This window comes from Siphateles boraxobius, unplaced genomic scaffold (genome assembly GCF_051911475.1).
Source record: "Siphateles boraxobius isolate OS27281-9 unplaced genomic scaffold, OSU_SipBor_1 5, whole genome shotgun sequence".
NCBI classification, from domain to species: Eukaryota; Metazoa; Chordata; class Actinopteri; order Cypriniformes; family Leuciscidae; genus Siphateles; species Siphateles boraxobius.
Window position 1 is genome coordinate 20678431 of NW_027509141.1, and position 17269 is coordinate 20695699.

Consider the following 17269-nt stretch of genomic DNA (forward strand, 5'->3'; position numbering starts at 1 on the left):
TGAAATATTATTATAATTTAAAATAATTGTTTTCTATTTTAATATATTTTGAAATGTAATTTATTACTGTGATGGCAAAGCTGAATTTTCAGCATCATTACTCCAGTCTTCAGTGTCACATGATCCTTCAGAAATCATTCTAATATGCTGATTTGCTGCTCAAGAAATATTGTTATCAATGTTGAAAACAGTTCTGCTGCTTAATATTTCTTAAAGAAACATTGATTTTTTTAGGACTCCTTGATGAATAGAAAGTTCAAAAGAACATAATTTATTTGAGCTTTTTGTATCATTATAAATGTCTTAACTGTCTAATTTAATGAATCCTTGCTGAATAAAAGTATTCATTTCTTTTTTTTTTTTTAAACATACTAATCCAAACTTTTGAATGGTAGTGTACGTAAATTACATTCTGTGACTGCTGGAGAAATGAAAATGACAAATATGCTCAAACATTTATTGGCTGTTTTCGTTTTTTTGAAAAACTAAGGATCATCTCAGAATTTTTATGATCCTGTAAATCACAAGCTTAATGAAAATACATTTTATTGATGTTTGCATCTAAATGAAATGGCTAAAAAGACCTGATTCCTTTTTAAAGTGACACACAAGGCTCTGGACAGCATCCATTTTCGGGCTTGTGCTTTACTCTACACTCACTGCAGACACAGCCTGTAAACCAAAGAGAATATTACACAGCAAGGTTATTAAGAAAACAGAGTTATCATCACATCTTTGATTTATCACCAGTGTCACTAAGATGGCTGCCAAAGAGCATCTCACATTCGCGAGGTGCTATTTATATCAGCTATTCATCAGCTCCATCAAGTGATTTGGAGATACAGCACACAGCAGGATGAACGTGCGAGACACGCGTTTGACTGTCAGGCCACCGTCTTAACCTTCAGCATCACAAATAGCTGCAGAACAAGTGCAAACAAATACAGTTGTGTTGATAAAGATGTGCTTTATGACAGCAGAGATATTGATTACAGGTTCAATGCAAGGGGCAAATGCACTTCACATCTGTAAAAGCGAGGTGTGTGTGTGTGTGTGTGTGTGTGTGTGTGTGTGTGTGTGTGTGTGTGTGTGTGTGTGTGTGTGTGTGTGTGTGTGTGTGTGTGTGTGTGTGTGTGTGTGTGTGTGTGTGTGTGTGTGTGTGTGTGTGTGTGTGTGTGGAGAATATTATGATTGATCATGATGTCTAATAAACATGCTCTAGGGTTATCAGAGTGTATTCAAATAGAATGTGTGGAGAAAAATGAAAAGAAGGAAATTCTTGCAAGGCCTGGTTTACACTTAGCATTAGGTTCAGTGACATGATGCTCTTTTGGTTTGTACTTGAACATACCTCTTCTATGATGAGCATGTTTTTAATTTCGGGTTTAAAATTCATTTAGATATTTTTGGAATGAAATCAGAAATGTTAGGGTGATACAAAATAATGTCCTGATATTATGGAGAGAAAAAAAGCCTCATTACAAGAATACAATTTTTAGAAAGAAAACCTCGAGTAGGTAATACTAATAATTTTATTATTATTTCATACAATAAAAGTACAAAACATTTAAAAAAAAAAAACATTAACAGGCAAAATTCATTCGTCATTTTTATGACGTAAATTTGTACGTATTGTTTTATGTTAGTCCAGGTTGTAAAATGGCATGTGGTGCAACTCCCCCAAAACTCATGGTATTTATGAATTAATAATTCGTAGTATTTGTAATAAATGCTCTTCATCTTGAAAAATGTTTTTAGAAACTTTGTTGAAAATATTTTTTGAAGATCTCACACACGTGTTCAAGCGCAAGGAAAACATGCGATTACTTCTTACTCGATGGTAACGCCACTTTTTTTATAGTCGTTAAATTGAAACTGTTCTTGAAATTCATAAAAATGTTTTTAAATAACATGAAACTAACACGAATACAGCAAGATAACGTGTAGAAGATATCGGCACATGTTTTGAAGTTGTTTTTAATTGATGTTTTTTTTATGAACATTTCCATTCATTATTGATCCATTAACATCTGCCTTATTTAAAACTCTCGTTTAAGTGCATGGTTGATTGATAGATCAGTAGCCGGTCTTTTACCATTCTCTGGGATGCATTTGGAACCCATTTACACCTGTATTTATTACTGACCACTTGTGATTGCATTCCCAAAACGGATTTTAATATGTGTAAACGGGTAAGGGAATGTGATAGTGTAGGCAGAGCAGCCGTATGGACTCTTTGATCCCTAAAGCTACTTTAATCTAATATGTAGTTAGAGCAATACATTGGGGGTTGGGGCCACACTTTGCTCTCCTACAACCAATTATCATCAAGGTGTTACAACATCTTCACTTTTAGCTGTGCAAAGCTCTCTCACGCTGAATTCACAGCCAACGATTGGCTTCCAGGAGCCTGTAGACGGTAGCATGTGGTTGTTGTTGGCCCTGATGTAGGTGGTACTCATAGACATGGTGGTATATGTGGTTTTGGGCATAAATTAGCAGTTGCTTGTTGTCTGTATCTTATGTGTTATCTTTCATTGTTTGCTTGTCACAGGTACAACCCGCAGTCCTCGTGACGGAGAGGTGCCAGGAGTAGATTATAATTTTTTGTCAGTGGAGGACTTTCTAAAGCTTGAACAGAGTGGGACACTGTTGGAGATTGGATCTTATGAAGGTAAATGGCAATCTATAGAGTTTTAACACATGCTTTTTGTTTGGCCTTTATATAGTATGTTATTTTATTTTTTATTTTTTTATATAAATATCATGATAAAAAAATAACGATATAGACTCCTTGTAGTTCTGTTTACAGTGTTTCTATGATCATGGGAAATCTGGAATTTAAAATGTGTGATTTTTGAGCACAGGTCATGGAAATGATATTTAATCTTTTTAAGAAAAGTTTGTTTATTAGACCACAGAAATGGCATTGACATTATCTTTAATATCTAGTCATAGAAGTCATTATATCAAAGAAATATTGTTAATATGAATTGTTCTACTTTTACATTGAGCTCAAAAATATTTTATAAGTTAGAAATCGCTTTTCATGAGTGGAATCTCTTTTTTTTTTTAAATCCTTATCCAATAAAAGCAAATGATTGTAAAGATTATGGAATGTCATTGGAGGTGTTGGAACCCTTTGATCAGCAATGCATTATGGGATGCAAATTCTTATTGACTCCTTCCCATGAAGACAGACATCAAACTGATTTTCTCATATAAAAACAGAGTAGGAAATTGTATTTATTGCACAACTTGTTGGATTTGGTTTTGTAAGTCATACAAATGATATAAAGGTTTAGTTATGTTAAACCAAGGCAGTGCTCATAGATCAAGGTCAGCTCACAATACCTGTGGATTGTGAGATGGTAAAAAACTGTCCTTTTACAGTCACATGATCAAATTTACTTATTTGATTAGTGACCTATATTTTACATCATAACATTTTTTACGTTTTTTATTCTAAAACATTATTTAATAACATGTTTAAAAGACTTTCAATCAGAATTTTGAATCCTAGATTTTTCAGATTATTAATGTCACAAATTTATTTATTTGATTAGTGACTTCGAAATGGTACAGAACCTTAATTCTTATATATTTTACACCATAAATATATCTTTTATTTTATTTATTTATTACTAATCAGTTTTATACCCTATGTATGCGTGTGTGTATGTATATATATATGTGTGTGTATATGTGTGTGTATATATATATAATCACAGAGGATTTTCAGATATGTACGTGACAAAATACATTCTTCACAAACTATATTTTTAATATTTTGAATTTTTAATCCCAGATTTTCAGATATACGTAACACATAGGCTGTTGCATATGTATGTAACAAAATACATTCTTGTTAATAATTAACATCTTTCTTTTTTTTTATTTCTACTCTGTGCAGCTGTTGTTTTTAATCAAAACGAATCTCTTAATTAATATTAAGGTTGATCACTCGTCCTGACGTGGCTGAATTCTAAATTTATCACTCTCATTTAATGATGTGGAGTGCTTTTGTTCAGACAGACAGCTCTGTCCATTGTGCACGCTCATTACCCTTAAACAATACTGCCTGATTGTCCAGACACACTGATACCATTATCTCCCATTAAAGTTGCATCAACTTCATGAAGACAAGCAGTGATTTTCATAATAGAGCATTTGCAAAAAACCCACATTATCATGTCTTGCATTTCCTTTAACCCTCCTGTTCTGAATGCTGGTAATATCCTCTTGTTGCCTAGGTAACTATTATGGAACACCCAAGCCGCCCAGCCAGCCCCCTAGTGGGAAAGTGATTACTGGCGATGCTCTGCAAGACAGCCTTCCTGGTTCCCAGCAGTCAACCCCACGACGCACCAAGTCTTACAATGAGATGCAAAATGCTGGAATAGTGCCTACAGAGACTGAGGATGATGATGAGGTTCCTGAAATGAACAGTAGCTTCACAGGTCAGCAGTGAGCCGATGTGTTTGTGTTTCCGTCTGGCACATGGGAGAAGGGAAGAGTGATGCCTCTTTGTTGCTTTCCTCTTCCTTCGCCATCACGATTCAGGGAGGAAGTAGGAAAGAGCGCCATCTGGCTGTGGCAGAGGGGTTTTGTTTGTGTTAGAAAGCACCAAGATGGACTCTCCCTGTCTTTATTTATTGATCCGACAGTTATGCGCTGCCAACTTTCGCACTCTGTATCAGAGTATTGAATGGGTTGCATTTTGTCTTGTTCTTAGAAGCCATCTGTCTATGAAATGGATTGCTACATGCAATAGCTGCTGCTGGTCGACGAGAGGTATTGATATTCTTGTGATCTGATCACAAGTGGGCATCACGAAGTACAGGTTTCAACGCTTTTGTGATACGATTCGATTGCTGTAAACATATTGGGTGATAGTCGAAAATGCGAATGTCCACATTGCATTGTATTATAAATGCAGATCTATCCTGTTGTGTACTGGATGACAGTGAGCACCCCCTATTCATCTGTCAATCAATAGTTATGCTTAAACAAGGGATTTAAACTACTTCAAAGACATTTTCCCACCCAAGTTGGAGGTTTGCACATCTAAAGTTCAGTTAAAACAGCTGCACAACTACAGTTATATTGCGCATTCCTTTCTAGATGTCATGTTTGCTGTGAGATTGGGAGTATATGTGGAAGCAGCGCTTTTGTGCCAACTTTTTTTTTTTTTTGCTTTATTTTAACATACAAGATTCAGTTCAAAAGTTTGGGTTCGGTAATGTTTTTTTAAAAGAAGTCTCTCATGCTCACTGCATTTGTTTAATCAAAAATACATTAAAATCAGTAGTAGATCAGATACATTTTATTGCAATTAAATTAACTGTTTTCTATTGTAATATATTTTACAATGTAATTTATTCCTGTGTTGGCAAAGCTGAATTTTCAGCATCATTACTCCAGTCTTCGGTATCACGTGACCATTCAGAAATCATTCTAATATGCTGTAAAAAAAAAGAAAAGGAAAAAAAAGTTGCTGCCTTAAATTTTTTTTTAAGTACAATCAACTTCATTCCTAGTCATTTGAACTTAAATTACATTAAACTGACTTAAAACATGAGTTGAATCTTGTACAACATAAAGTTGAAAATTGCTTAACTTATTTTAATGAGTTAAAGCAATGTAAAAATATATGTTGTCATAAGTTATTGATCATATAAATGTTTACAGTATATGGTGATTTGGTGCTCAAGAAACATTTCTGATTATTTGTTGAAAACTGTGGTGCTGATTAATACTTTTGTGGAATCCATAATTCATTCCTTTCAGGATTAAACACGTTTATTTGAATTCAATAAATGTCTTTACTGCCATTTAAATTATAAATTATATAAATAAATGTATTAATTTATTAGCAAATAATTAAAAATCTTACTGACCCCAACCTTTTTGAAAGATTGTGTAGTCGCATAATCGCAGCACAAAGTTGCATTTGAGACACGTTACAACCAGGTGTAAACAGCGTCTGGTCTGACGTCTTGTGATCGAATCACTCTAGATGAATGTAAAAACCATTACATTTCCGCTCCTGATCCCACAAGCTGGTTTGTGTAAGCATTATGATATTTTTCAATCCATACTTCAGGCTGTAATCACATATTTTACTTCAAGGGAATAATAATATTTCATATTGCATGTTTGTTCAATATCCAAGTTAATTCTAGGGCCCTTCATTTAAAATAGGCAATAAGCTGTCCTATTCATACAGGTTCACGCCTTTAAATTTGGAAGAGTGCTTTAATTTAAAGCAGCAATTTCGGTTAGGCGGGCCATGCAATTTAGCTGAGAGTCGTTTTTGTTTAGATTCCTCACCTCTCCAAGAAGGTTAAGTGTTTAATTGGTTACACTCTTACTGATTTGAGGGGATGTTTGTGATTTTCATTTTTTGGTGTGGGTGGGAAAGTGTCAGACCATGCGTCGGTATGTGTATTTGTGTATAGTATAGTGTGAATAGTGTTTGATCACTGCAGAGTTTACAGGAAGTGGGAGGGAGGGGGCCTGGTGCCACTTTCCAAAGCATTAGCATTAGCAAAAGTACATTGCCACATTTATTTGGGATGCGTTTCTCATCCAGAGCCTCATGTTGAACTGAGAGGGTCTATCTTTGTGTACTAATCTTATGTGTGCATGCAGGAGACTCGAGTGAACCGGACGACCACCCCTCCGTGCGGCCCTACGCCCGCGATCACGTTCAACCCTACGGGCTCAACAACACCTCGGCGTCAACCACGGAGAGCTCTCAGAACACACACCCACACCCCGGCTATCCCACGGAAGAGGATCCTCTGGGGCCTCTGCCTGGAAACTGGGAGATGGCCTACACTGAGAACGGAGAGGTCTACTTTATAGAGTAAGAACCACCTACTATCTTCATGACACTTTTATTTTTACAGTGGCCTTAAAACGTTTTTGGACACTGCACACATTGAAAAATGCACGAATGCTTGCGTTATATAACAAAATATCAAACCAAGTTGCAATGATATTTTATATGTCCTCCTGAAAGGCAATTATATTGGCATAATATTAATTAATAAATAATATTTTTAAATAGTAAAATCAATTAAAAACATAAATTAAAAGAAAAAGGAAAAAATAAACAAGAAAAAAAGTTTAAATTAAAAATGGATTCAAACGATTCTAATTACTGGTTTAAATTAATTTAAGAAAAAATCTCTTACCAATAATAGGAAAACCAGAGAAATCAATAGAGAAATTAAAAATGCATACACCTGTAACTTAATTTTCAAAAATTAGAATAACTATATTTAAATTTTTTTAAATTATTTCTACATTAATAATTAGTGAACTTATTGTTATTATTTTTTAACCTGTGAATTCTTTTAATATATTTATCAGCATTTTAATAAATGATTGCCTGATAGTTTTGTCAGTTGATATTTTTTAACATAGATTTACTGATTTATTAAATGAGTGTCACATTTTGGCGTTCATACAGAATTGAAATTAAATCTGAGAAAAATTTGAAGATCAGTTGTTTGCAGATGCCACTTGGTTTGATATTTTGAATCTAATGCAATGAAATGCATACATTTTTAAGTGTAACCTAATTTAATGTCTATTTCAAATACTTCTTGGGACCGCTATTAGTATATTTAGATATGTTTATGTATAGACAAAGGTTGCACTATAAATATCTTAGGTTGCAGTGGTTTTATGTTTCTTATTCTTATTTTGAGTTAACCGCTTCTGGCAGTTTTTTAGATATCAAGACAGGAAGTATCAAACATTGTGATATCTTTAGTATATGTTTTCCTGCCTGCTGGGATGCAGAAAAGAGGCCACAGGATGTTGTTCTGAAGGCATCTCTTAGAACAATGCCTCACTGTCTGTGTTCTGCATCTATTCTTAGCCATAACACAAAGACAACATCCTGGATAGACCCCCGATGCCTGGACAAACCTCAAAAGCCCCTGGAGGAATGTGAAGATGATGGTATGGATGTTTGTTTGAGTTTTTGTCCACTTTGCTTGTGCAAATATCAGTTTCATGGTGTGCTTTAGATTAGGCATTCATAATGCTTGCTCGTGAGTGTTTTTGTGGAGTTCATATGCTTTTAATGTAGAAAATCAAAAATTTTAAATAATATCTGTCACATACAGTTTTGATAATCAGGCTCATACACTGTATAAGTGCCTCACATTGTCCATTGTAATCTCATGATGGCCTGTAGATGGCATTCTTGAGCTGTCATATGTCTAACAGACACTCTCACCATGTGACAGGCAAGCTGATATAAAGCTACAAGGAGTGTCTGGAACTCTGGATTGTATTGAATCTCCTCACACAAACAAATAATGAACCTCTGATAATGATGATATCAGAGCAAAATAATGATTATGCCCAATATGATTTCAGATCTCACACAATAATCCACAATGATTCTCACACAATCCAGATCATTTTGCTATTAATAAATGCCACTAATGAAACATTTCCGCTGTTTATGTAATATGGGGGCATAATTGTAAGACTTTGAGCTGTAATATTGCTTTTTATTATCAACTAACCCTCTCTGCCTCTGACACTCTTCCCCTCTTTCTCTCGCCCCACTTTGTGCACACCTGCTCCCTTTTTTACTCCCTCTCGAGCAGAAGGTGTACATACAGAGGAACTGGACAATGAGCTAGGTAGGCCACCATTCCATAGGGAAAATTTCTTTTTAAACCTGTAGACATAAAAGCTGCATGTTTGCGGGGTAGATCGATCCTTCTGTGCTGCTTTGGGACTTGGTTGTTTTCCTTCAAATCCTGGAACTGGTTATGAAAACGGACCTCCAGTCGATCAGTGCAAAGGGCAACGTTTACCCACAATGCACCGCCATGTGCAGTACTGCTGTCATCTAGTTTTTTGGTATTCATTTTGGAATGACCGTAAAACATATTTCATTACTTTTTAAACTAGGTTCATTTGTGTTGTCATTGGGCACTGCATGATATGAAATATTCATTGTTACTATTTCTATCGCTGAAGCGTTTGGAGTTTAACTTAGGACTCTCGCAGCTGGGAGTGGTTCCGTTTTCATTATGCATGCAAATAGCTCAAGAGATCCGAAACTATTATGTCGAGCTAACAGTAGAAGTCAAATCATTGAATAATTTGTTGCTTTAATCAGTTTTACCATCGCCAGAGCACGCAGCACGCAGAGCTCTCACTGCTGTTCAGTGTGCCTTTGTAATTGAAGGGCTGATTCATCATTAGTAACGGATGGGTGATGCAGGCAGTGGCCTTGAGGAGGCCTGTGTTTGTGTCCTGGCTGATTGGAAGAGCACGTCAATAGCTATTGATTTGAGAAATCGGAGCCATTAAATAGATTCCGTGACTGCGGGATGTGGGCAGTAGGTACGAGAGTGTCCGGTCACACAGTAGAGACTTGATCCTGTAGAGAGGGAAGATGGGATGCAAACAGATTAATGGCCAATTTGTCAGTAGATTCGCAGTAATGATATGGGGGAAGGACAGGACGCACCGTACAGTCAGGCAGTTGATAGGCATTTATGCTTTCTTGTTCACAAATTAATACAAAATAAAAAAATATATATATTTATATATATATACACACACACACAATATATATAATTTAAAAATTATTACCATATATATTTTTTTTTTTTTTTATTTATTTATTTATTTTTTAATTTGTGAAGAAGAAAGCATAAATGCCTCATAAATTTCTCATAACATGAATTATTTAAAAAAGTAACACTTTACAATAAGGTTCCATTTGTTTAATTTTGTTAACCACATTAGATAACATGTATCTTTTAATATTATTTAATGGACCTGAGCTAACATGAATTAACCAATAATCAAATAAAATCAAATAATCAAATAAAATATATTATGTATGTGAGTTTGTGTATATATATATATATATATATATATATATATATATATATATATATATTGTAATCAAATAAAAATTGAACGTTAACACACATTTATACATACTTTAATAAATGTATTGCTCATTGTTAGTTAATGCATTAACTAACCTTAAGTAATGGGACCTTATTGTAAAGTCTAGTTGCAAAAATAATAATGGTTTCAAACAGGTTTCCACAAACACACTCCCTTGCTCCTATTGGTCATACAAACATAACCACGCCCCCAAGCTCATGTCATTTGTTGCCTCTGTTGCTATGCTGGTCTGGTCTGAACCTCCAAACAAACAGATCAATAGGTGTGTCCCAATTTGCATATTTACACACTTTTCTATGCCGTTTTGTAATAAAAATAGTGTGAGTAGTGAGTTAACACTGAGAATTTCATAAAGAAAAAGTGCACTTCCTGATGATTCTAACTCCAATGCTGGATGACAAATATAAACTTTTAACATTTATACTCTAGATGGCAGAGTATAGTGCATAATGTGTAGTATGTCATTCGGGACAAAACTAATGTTTTGAAAGCACCAGAGAATCCCAGTGCTTACAGTTTTTGGGTACATCAAGCTATAAAATAGCTTATTTGTTTTGATTTTCTAAGCCTTTTCAGTTATTTTGACAATAGAAAAATTGCACACTTCAAATTTATCCAGCATAACAAAGATTTTGTGACAGCTTGTCTATTACACAGCTGCGCAAATCCTATGGCGTAAATTTCACCCAACAAAAACACTCGTTGATTAATTATGGGAAACTCATGAAAGATCAGGAGGAGTGAAGATATATGAGACAGAGGCTGTTGAGAGAAGCGCTCACCGTTAGATCGTTATTTGTAAGTAATTAGTGTTGGTTGACATTTATAATTTCATTAGGACAGTAGAGGTCTTATTTGCTGCTGCTGCTTGGGAAAGATAATGAGTTCTTGCTTTGCGCACGCGCACCCACACACACGCGCACAATATTGAACTTTTCTATGTTAGGTGTGATGACGAGTTTCCTGTGTGCTGCAGGCACTATGCAAATACAGAAGCTCTGTGTCCCTGGTATTACAACATTTCTGCCTAAGTAGCAGTTGCTATGGTAAAAAAAAGCAATATTTTCATATGCATGAACGCACATTTCAGTGTCAAATGCAGCATAGCCTTATGATTATTCCGTTATTCTAGAGAAGACATGGAGTGTATCTTTTAACAGCGTCACGATCAAATCTCTGAATATCTTCTGTTGTTTTTGTACACTTGTCAACCTTTGCCTGAAATTTTCGGAGCTGTTCGTATTTTTGTTGTTTGCAGGGCAAGAGATTTGGAAATGATGGGGAATGCATTTGCTTTTTATGTAAATATCACAGGGAATATTTTTGTCAGGGCCTGTGCCTGAAGACAAATGGCAGACCTGTATACAAACTTCATCCTGCTACAGCGTTTTCTACGTCTTTAGTCTGATGTTTCAGTTAATACAGATCCTCGGATATGGAGCAATGTTTTTATTACATTGAGATGGAAATCATCCAGTCTGCTCAAAAGAATTTATGACAAACTGTTGAATTATTGAAAATGGTGGTAGTGCCTCCGCAGCAAGCAGAGTGTGCATTACTTTTTAAAAAGTATGTGTTCCATTTATCAATTATTCTGCGTTATACATGGTTTTCCTCATGTACATGTGCTTATCTGAAACGTTTTTAATGTTTTTAAATCCTTTAATGAATTTGAGTGTAGAACACTGATTCAGCATCAAGCCGTTATTACTAGTTTGAATAACTTTATTATCTCGGTGAGCAACCAAGTCTATGTTACTGATTCAGAAGCATCACTTTAGCAGCAGGGGTTCTCAAGCCATTATTGGAAACAGAGACAGAGAAATCGTTTTTTTTTTTATAGTTCTTTTATATTGTTGTGGTAGAAAATACGGCTCTTTGACATCACTGAAATAGTTCAGTGATTTAGTCAAGTGTATGACAATAGCCAATAACTTAGAACATCTGGCAACCAATCAGAATCATATTTTGTAGCGCAGTTGTGTAAATGTAAAAAAAATAAAAAATAACAGATGAATAATCCAGTTAAGATTCAATTTGCATGCTATAATTATATAATCTGCTTGACATGGTCGTTATAGTTTTTAAGATATCAAGACATCAAATGACTAAGTATTTGATAAAAGCCTTATTAAATGAGTTACAATTAGCTGAAAATTTCTTCTGCTCCTTTTCCAGAGCTGCCAACTGGCTGGGAGAAGATCGATGATCCAGTGTATGGGGTGTATTATGTTGAGTAAGTGACTCATCAATATTACCTTCAAATCATCTTTAATATATGACATCACCCTGAATCACCCTGAATCATCATGTGCCTGTTCCATTTCGGCTGTACACACCCTTTGTTACTGTTACCATTTTGAAATCTTGTTCTCTCTCTCTCTCTCTCTCTCTCTCTCTCTCTCTCTCTCTATCTCTCTTTACCTCTCTCTCTCTCTCCTTCTCTCCCTCTCTTCCCTTCAGAGGGACCCTTGGGTTTGTAGCGCATAAATATGAATGCATTCATATGTTTTGATGTTGTTTCAAAGCAATACTTCCGAGGCAGGAAACCTTTCGGTTTTTGTCTTTGGAGATGTTTATGTATGTTTTGAGCAGTATTTGCCTAGTAAATTACACAGGCCTTTTGGAAAGTAGCCTGGATGGCAGCTGGGTGCGATCTGAATTTGGTAAATGTGGTGATGGGGTTTTATTTTTGGCTTTTGATTCATTTTTATTGAGCTTGCCTAGTGTAGTAGACAGATTTTGCTCTTACGCACATAAAATGAGAGAGAATAGAATACTTTTTTCTCAATTTTAAATGAAAGCAGAGGCCTTTAGCCATAGTTTAAGCCAACTTTATTGCCTTTTCTCTGAATTAATTCACTTTATTTCTTGTCCACTTACCTGCTCTCCTTCTGCTCAACCTTTACCTACCCTCTCATTCTAATTCCTATTTCTCCCTCTGGCTCTGTTATTGACTGTGTCCTCTGCTCACTCATCTTCATCACCTCTCTCTCTCTCGCTCTCTCTCGCTCTCTCGCTCTCTCTCACATTCACTCACTCTCTCCCTCTTTCTCCATCTCCCAGCCATATTAACAGGAAGACGCAGTATGAGAACCCAATTCTGGAGGCTAAAAGGAAGAAGCAACTGGAGCAGTCTCAGCCCGCTGAAGGTGAGCGGTATATCCAAGGTTCGTTTAAGGCCCAACATGCCGTCATTTCTTTCTTTTCCTATAAGTTTGTGATTCTCCATGTTTGTTATTTAGAGTTTTGTTCACGCTTTGGTTTTGGAACTGTTAATCATCACATGGCTTACGTTTTTAATGTATTCAATTTAGCTATTTCACTGATTCATTACTGCTGAAATAACTGCTTTAGTTTTTTTTGGAAAATGTTATATTTATATGTAAAAAAATTTTTTTTTTAAAGAGAAGTCGATACATTACTTCATGCATTTTGATGAATAAATGTATTTGTTGTAGACCTTTTTGTTATATATATATATATATATATATATATATATATATATATATATTTATTTTTAAAGCTTGTTTTCTATTTATATAAAGCTGGATTTTCTCAGTTAATTATAAGGAGCAACCTTTATTACAGTCAATATGAAATTGTAATTGCAACCCATTTTTCTTCCATAATATCACATTTTTCGATTGAAACTCAATTTTCAGAAAAAAAAAGAAGTAGCCTTTAAAGTCAACATGAACTCATAATCAACCGCATAATGTAAAAAAATATAAGATCAATGAGTGACATATGGTTTTACATTGCTTTCACTCACCAAAATAAGTTAAGCAACTTTTTATATATATTTTATATATATATATATATATATATATATTATATTTTATACAAGATTTGGCAGTCAGTTTAATGTAATTTAAGTTGAAAAGACTTAAACATCCAAGTTGATTTACTTTATTTCTTATTTAAAGGGATAGTTCACCCAAATATTTTTTATTCTGTTTTCATTTTCTTACCCTCATGTCTTTCCAAACAAAAAGAAGGTATTTTGAAGAATATTGGTAACCAAACAGTTTTGGTGACCATTGACTTCCACAAAAGGAAAATAAATATTTAAAATAATATCTTCTTTAATGTTCCACAGAAGAAAGAAATAATTTCCACTGCCCCAACAAATTCCTTGTGTGCGTGAGAACACTTGGCCAAAAAACTGATTCTAATTCTGATTCTGAAAATCATACAGGTTTGTAACTTTCTCTTAATGAAAGGGAATAGGGTAGATTATGAGCTCATGTTGACTTTCAAGGCTGCTTGACTCGCACCTCATTCCATAAATGGTCTAGAAAGTTCTACTGAAATGCAGGTTGCCTTGGTCTTGTTCCCAGGCAACACAGCAGAAAAATGCTTTCTTGATTGCCTAATAACTTCTTCTCCCTCGAGTTCAAGTATCTCATTCTTCCACTGATTGTGATACAGTACTGACTATATGCAAGTTTTACACAGAGAACATTAGGACACCATAGGGGGCTGTAAAGGTCTGAAGTTGGTGGTTGCACAGCCATCAGTATTAGTTTGAATAGGCAGGAAGTGCGACTGACTTGAGAAACACACAAAAAGGAAGTGCATCCTTCACTCTTTCAGAATGGATAGAGGAACATTCTTCAGGACCACCGCTAGCGAGCTATGCTGCTAACCACCAAGAGACTTACAGAGATCCTGGCACCGCCCCTCCACTACCACCCCAACTGGTGGCTAAACGTATGTGTTGCCTCCTTTTTTGATTGTAACACAAACACATACACACCCGTACGTGGCGTATTCCTCTGTGGACATTCACTATTCACTCACTTTTTCCAAATCTTCCTTCCCTCAGCTCTGTGTCTTTTCCGTCCCTGTATTGTTTGAACACCCAATTATAAGCTACTTGTTTAAAGATTTTGCAAACACTCTTTTTAAGTGAAGGATATTTAAACAAAATATGCTTTATGGTCAAAGTCAAGGATGTGTTGAATTAATGAAGAGAAATGGTGTCGTTTCAAAATATTCCGAATGATTTGACGCATTAAATTCCAACCAAGGCTTATATACTAAAGCGCAAGTATGTTGGGAAAAAACTGATCTTGGATCAAATATGTTTAGGATACATATGGATACGTTCAGGATTATATACTGTGGGGTTATAAAAGTCCATATTGAAAGTCTGGGATTAAAAATTTAAATCTTTTGCATTATTTCTGTTCTAAGACTTTCTGAAATTAGTGTTAGTACTTTTTTTTTTTTCACTCATCATTTATGAAAATAGAAATATATGCATTTACACTAGTGGTCTCAGACATTTGGACCCCATTGCATATGCAGTTTTTTGTACTTGTGTGCATTTAGATTTTACTGTTATGGACAGGATGTTACTGTTGCTCTGTCTATCATATATTCCCTCTCTCGTATGTATCTTTATCATGTCCAGCCATTTGCATTCAGTGTGCAGTGTGTCTCTCCTCAGGGTATCTCTGCAGCTTTCTCTGATCCTTCTGTCATGACAGACCATGATGAACAGATCACACATCATCTCTCTAGCCGATCACACCATTGTTTTCTGCTCACTCCTCTATTCTCTCCTCTCATTCTCTCTTGTATCTTGTACTAACGTCACTTTTGCTGATCCATATACTAACATTCATTTGACCATTTACCTGAATAACTATAATAATGTACAACATGATTATTTTACACAAATATCCTTAGAAGTACACACGGTTAATTTATTTTCTGACAGAGCAATGCTAAAATGTAAAAAAAGGAAGGTTTGTCAACACAAACTTGGTTGTTGGCAGATTAAAAATTTAAAAGTGTGGTTTAGACCCTGTGTAGTTAAGGCCTACAGTATAAAGTGTTAAGATCGATAGACAGTTAGTTAGTTGACTGACAACGAACGAAGGATAGATAGATAGATAGATAGATAGATAGATAGATAGATAGATAGATAGATAGATAGATAGATAGATAGATAGATAGATAGACAATGCTTGTTCCCAATGCTTTTTTTGAGCCTACTTAATTACTCTATGGTTGGTAAGTTAACTTAGTAGTGCAGCTTATTCTTGAAACTTAAAATGTTCTTGAGATTTGCTGTTTTAATACTCAGAGGTATAATCATCTCATGCCGAGGGGCCAATAGATTTACCTTCACCTTTTCCCATAGCTCACGAATTGTGCAATGCTTTTCTTATTGCAGGAGGGAAGCCATTTTTCACAAGGAACCCTGCAGAACTGAAGGGGACATTCATTAACACCAAGCTGAAGAAGAGCAGACGTGGCTTCGGCTTCACCGTAGTAGGAGGAGATGAACCGGATGAGTTCCTGCAGATTAAGAGTCTGGTGCTCGATGGACCAGCTGCCCTGGACGGAAAGATGGAAACGGGTAAATCTGTGGTCTCATTACACATCTTTGTGCTGTAATCTTTGTTCTTGGGCCAACACGTGTTTTGCTTTCTCAGGTGACGTTATCGTGAGTGTGAACGACACCTGCGTGTTGGGTTACACACACGCCCAGGTTGTGAAGATCTTCCAGTCCATCCCTATCGGCTCTATGGTCGACCTTGAACTGTGCCGTGGCTACCCATTACCCTTTGACCCTGATGATCCCAACACTAGCCTGGTGACTTCTGTGGCCATTCTGGACAAGGAACCCATCATCGTCAATGGAAAAGAAAGCTATGACTCGCCTTCCAGCCACGGGAGCGAAACTACAGGTGGCGGTGGTAGTTTGAACGGCTCCAGCGACCCACCTGGCCCCCATAGCCCTTCAGCGGAGGTGGCTTCCAATGGCTCTCACGGTTATCCCAGTGACGTGGTGACATTGGCGTCTTCGATTGCAACCCAGCCCGAGCTTATTACTGTCCATATGGAGAAGGGCGACAAAGGATTTGGCTTCACAATAGCGGACAGCCCTTCTGGGGGAGGCCAGCGAGTGAAGCAGATAGTGGATTACCCACGATGCAGAGGCCTGAGGGAGGGGGACATCATCGTGGAGGTGAACAAGAGGAACGTGCAGAACCTGACTCACAATCAGGTGGTCGATTTGCTCAGCAAGTGCCCCAAAGGCAGTGAGGTGACCATGCTGGTGCAAAGAGGTGAGCTCACAAGGAAATTTTTATTGTTTTAATTTAATTTTAATTTAAAAACTAGCTCTCTTTGTTGAAGTTAACAGGGTTTAGGGCATCACTAAAGGGTTATCCATCAAAAAAGTCATCCATACGATTCCAGGGGATAATAAAGGCCTTCTTAAGTGAAGCGATACATTTTTGTAAGAAAAATATCCATATTTATAAATTTATAAACTATAATCACT

General features: G+C 35.9%; 1 protein-coding gene across 23 annotated transcripts in view; it reads left to right on the top strand.

The window, feature by feature from the left end:
- magi1b (membrane associated guanylate kinase, WW and PDZ domain containing 1b) overlaps window positions 1–17269 on the top strand; it is a 139980-nt gene that overhangs the window by 89401 nt on the left and 33310 nt on the right. For 8 of the 23 annotated variants that reach the window (XM_077203209.1, XM_077203224.1, XM_077203203.1 and 5 more), the window contains exons 3-12: window positions 2555–2674; window positions 4254–4460; window positions 6655–6871; window positions 7895–7977; window positions 8637–8672; window positions 12142–12199; window positions 13030–13133; window positions 14563–14679; window positions 16154–16339; window positions 16416–17051. In XM_077203209.1, the coding sequence (XP_077059324.1) occupies window positions 2555–2674; window positions 4254–4460; window positions 6655–6871; window positions 7895–7977; window positions 8637–8672; window positions 12142–12199; window positions 13030–13133; window positions 14563–14679; window positions 16154–16339; window positions 16416–17051 (1764 nt within the window). The remainder of the gene's footprint in view (window positions 1–2554; window positions 2675–4253; window positions 4461–6654; window positions 6872–7894; window positions 7978–8636; window positions 8673–12141; window positions 12200–13029; window positions 13134–14562; window positions 14680–16153; window positions 16340–16415; window positions 17052–17269) is intronic. The other 15 variants (XM_077203213.1, XM_077203225.1, XM_077203205.1 and 12 more) reach the window with 3 other exon arrangements.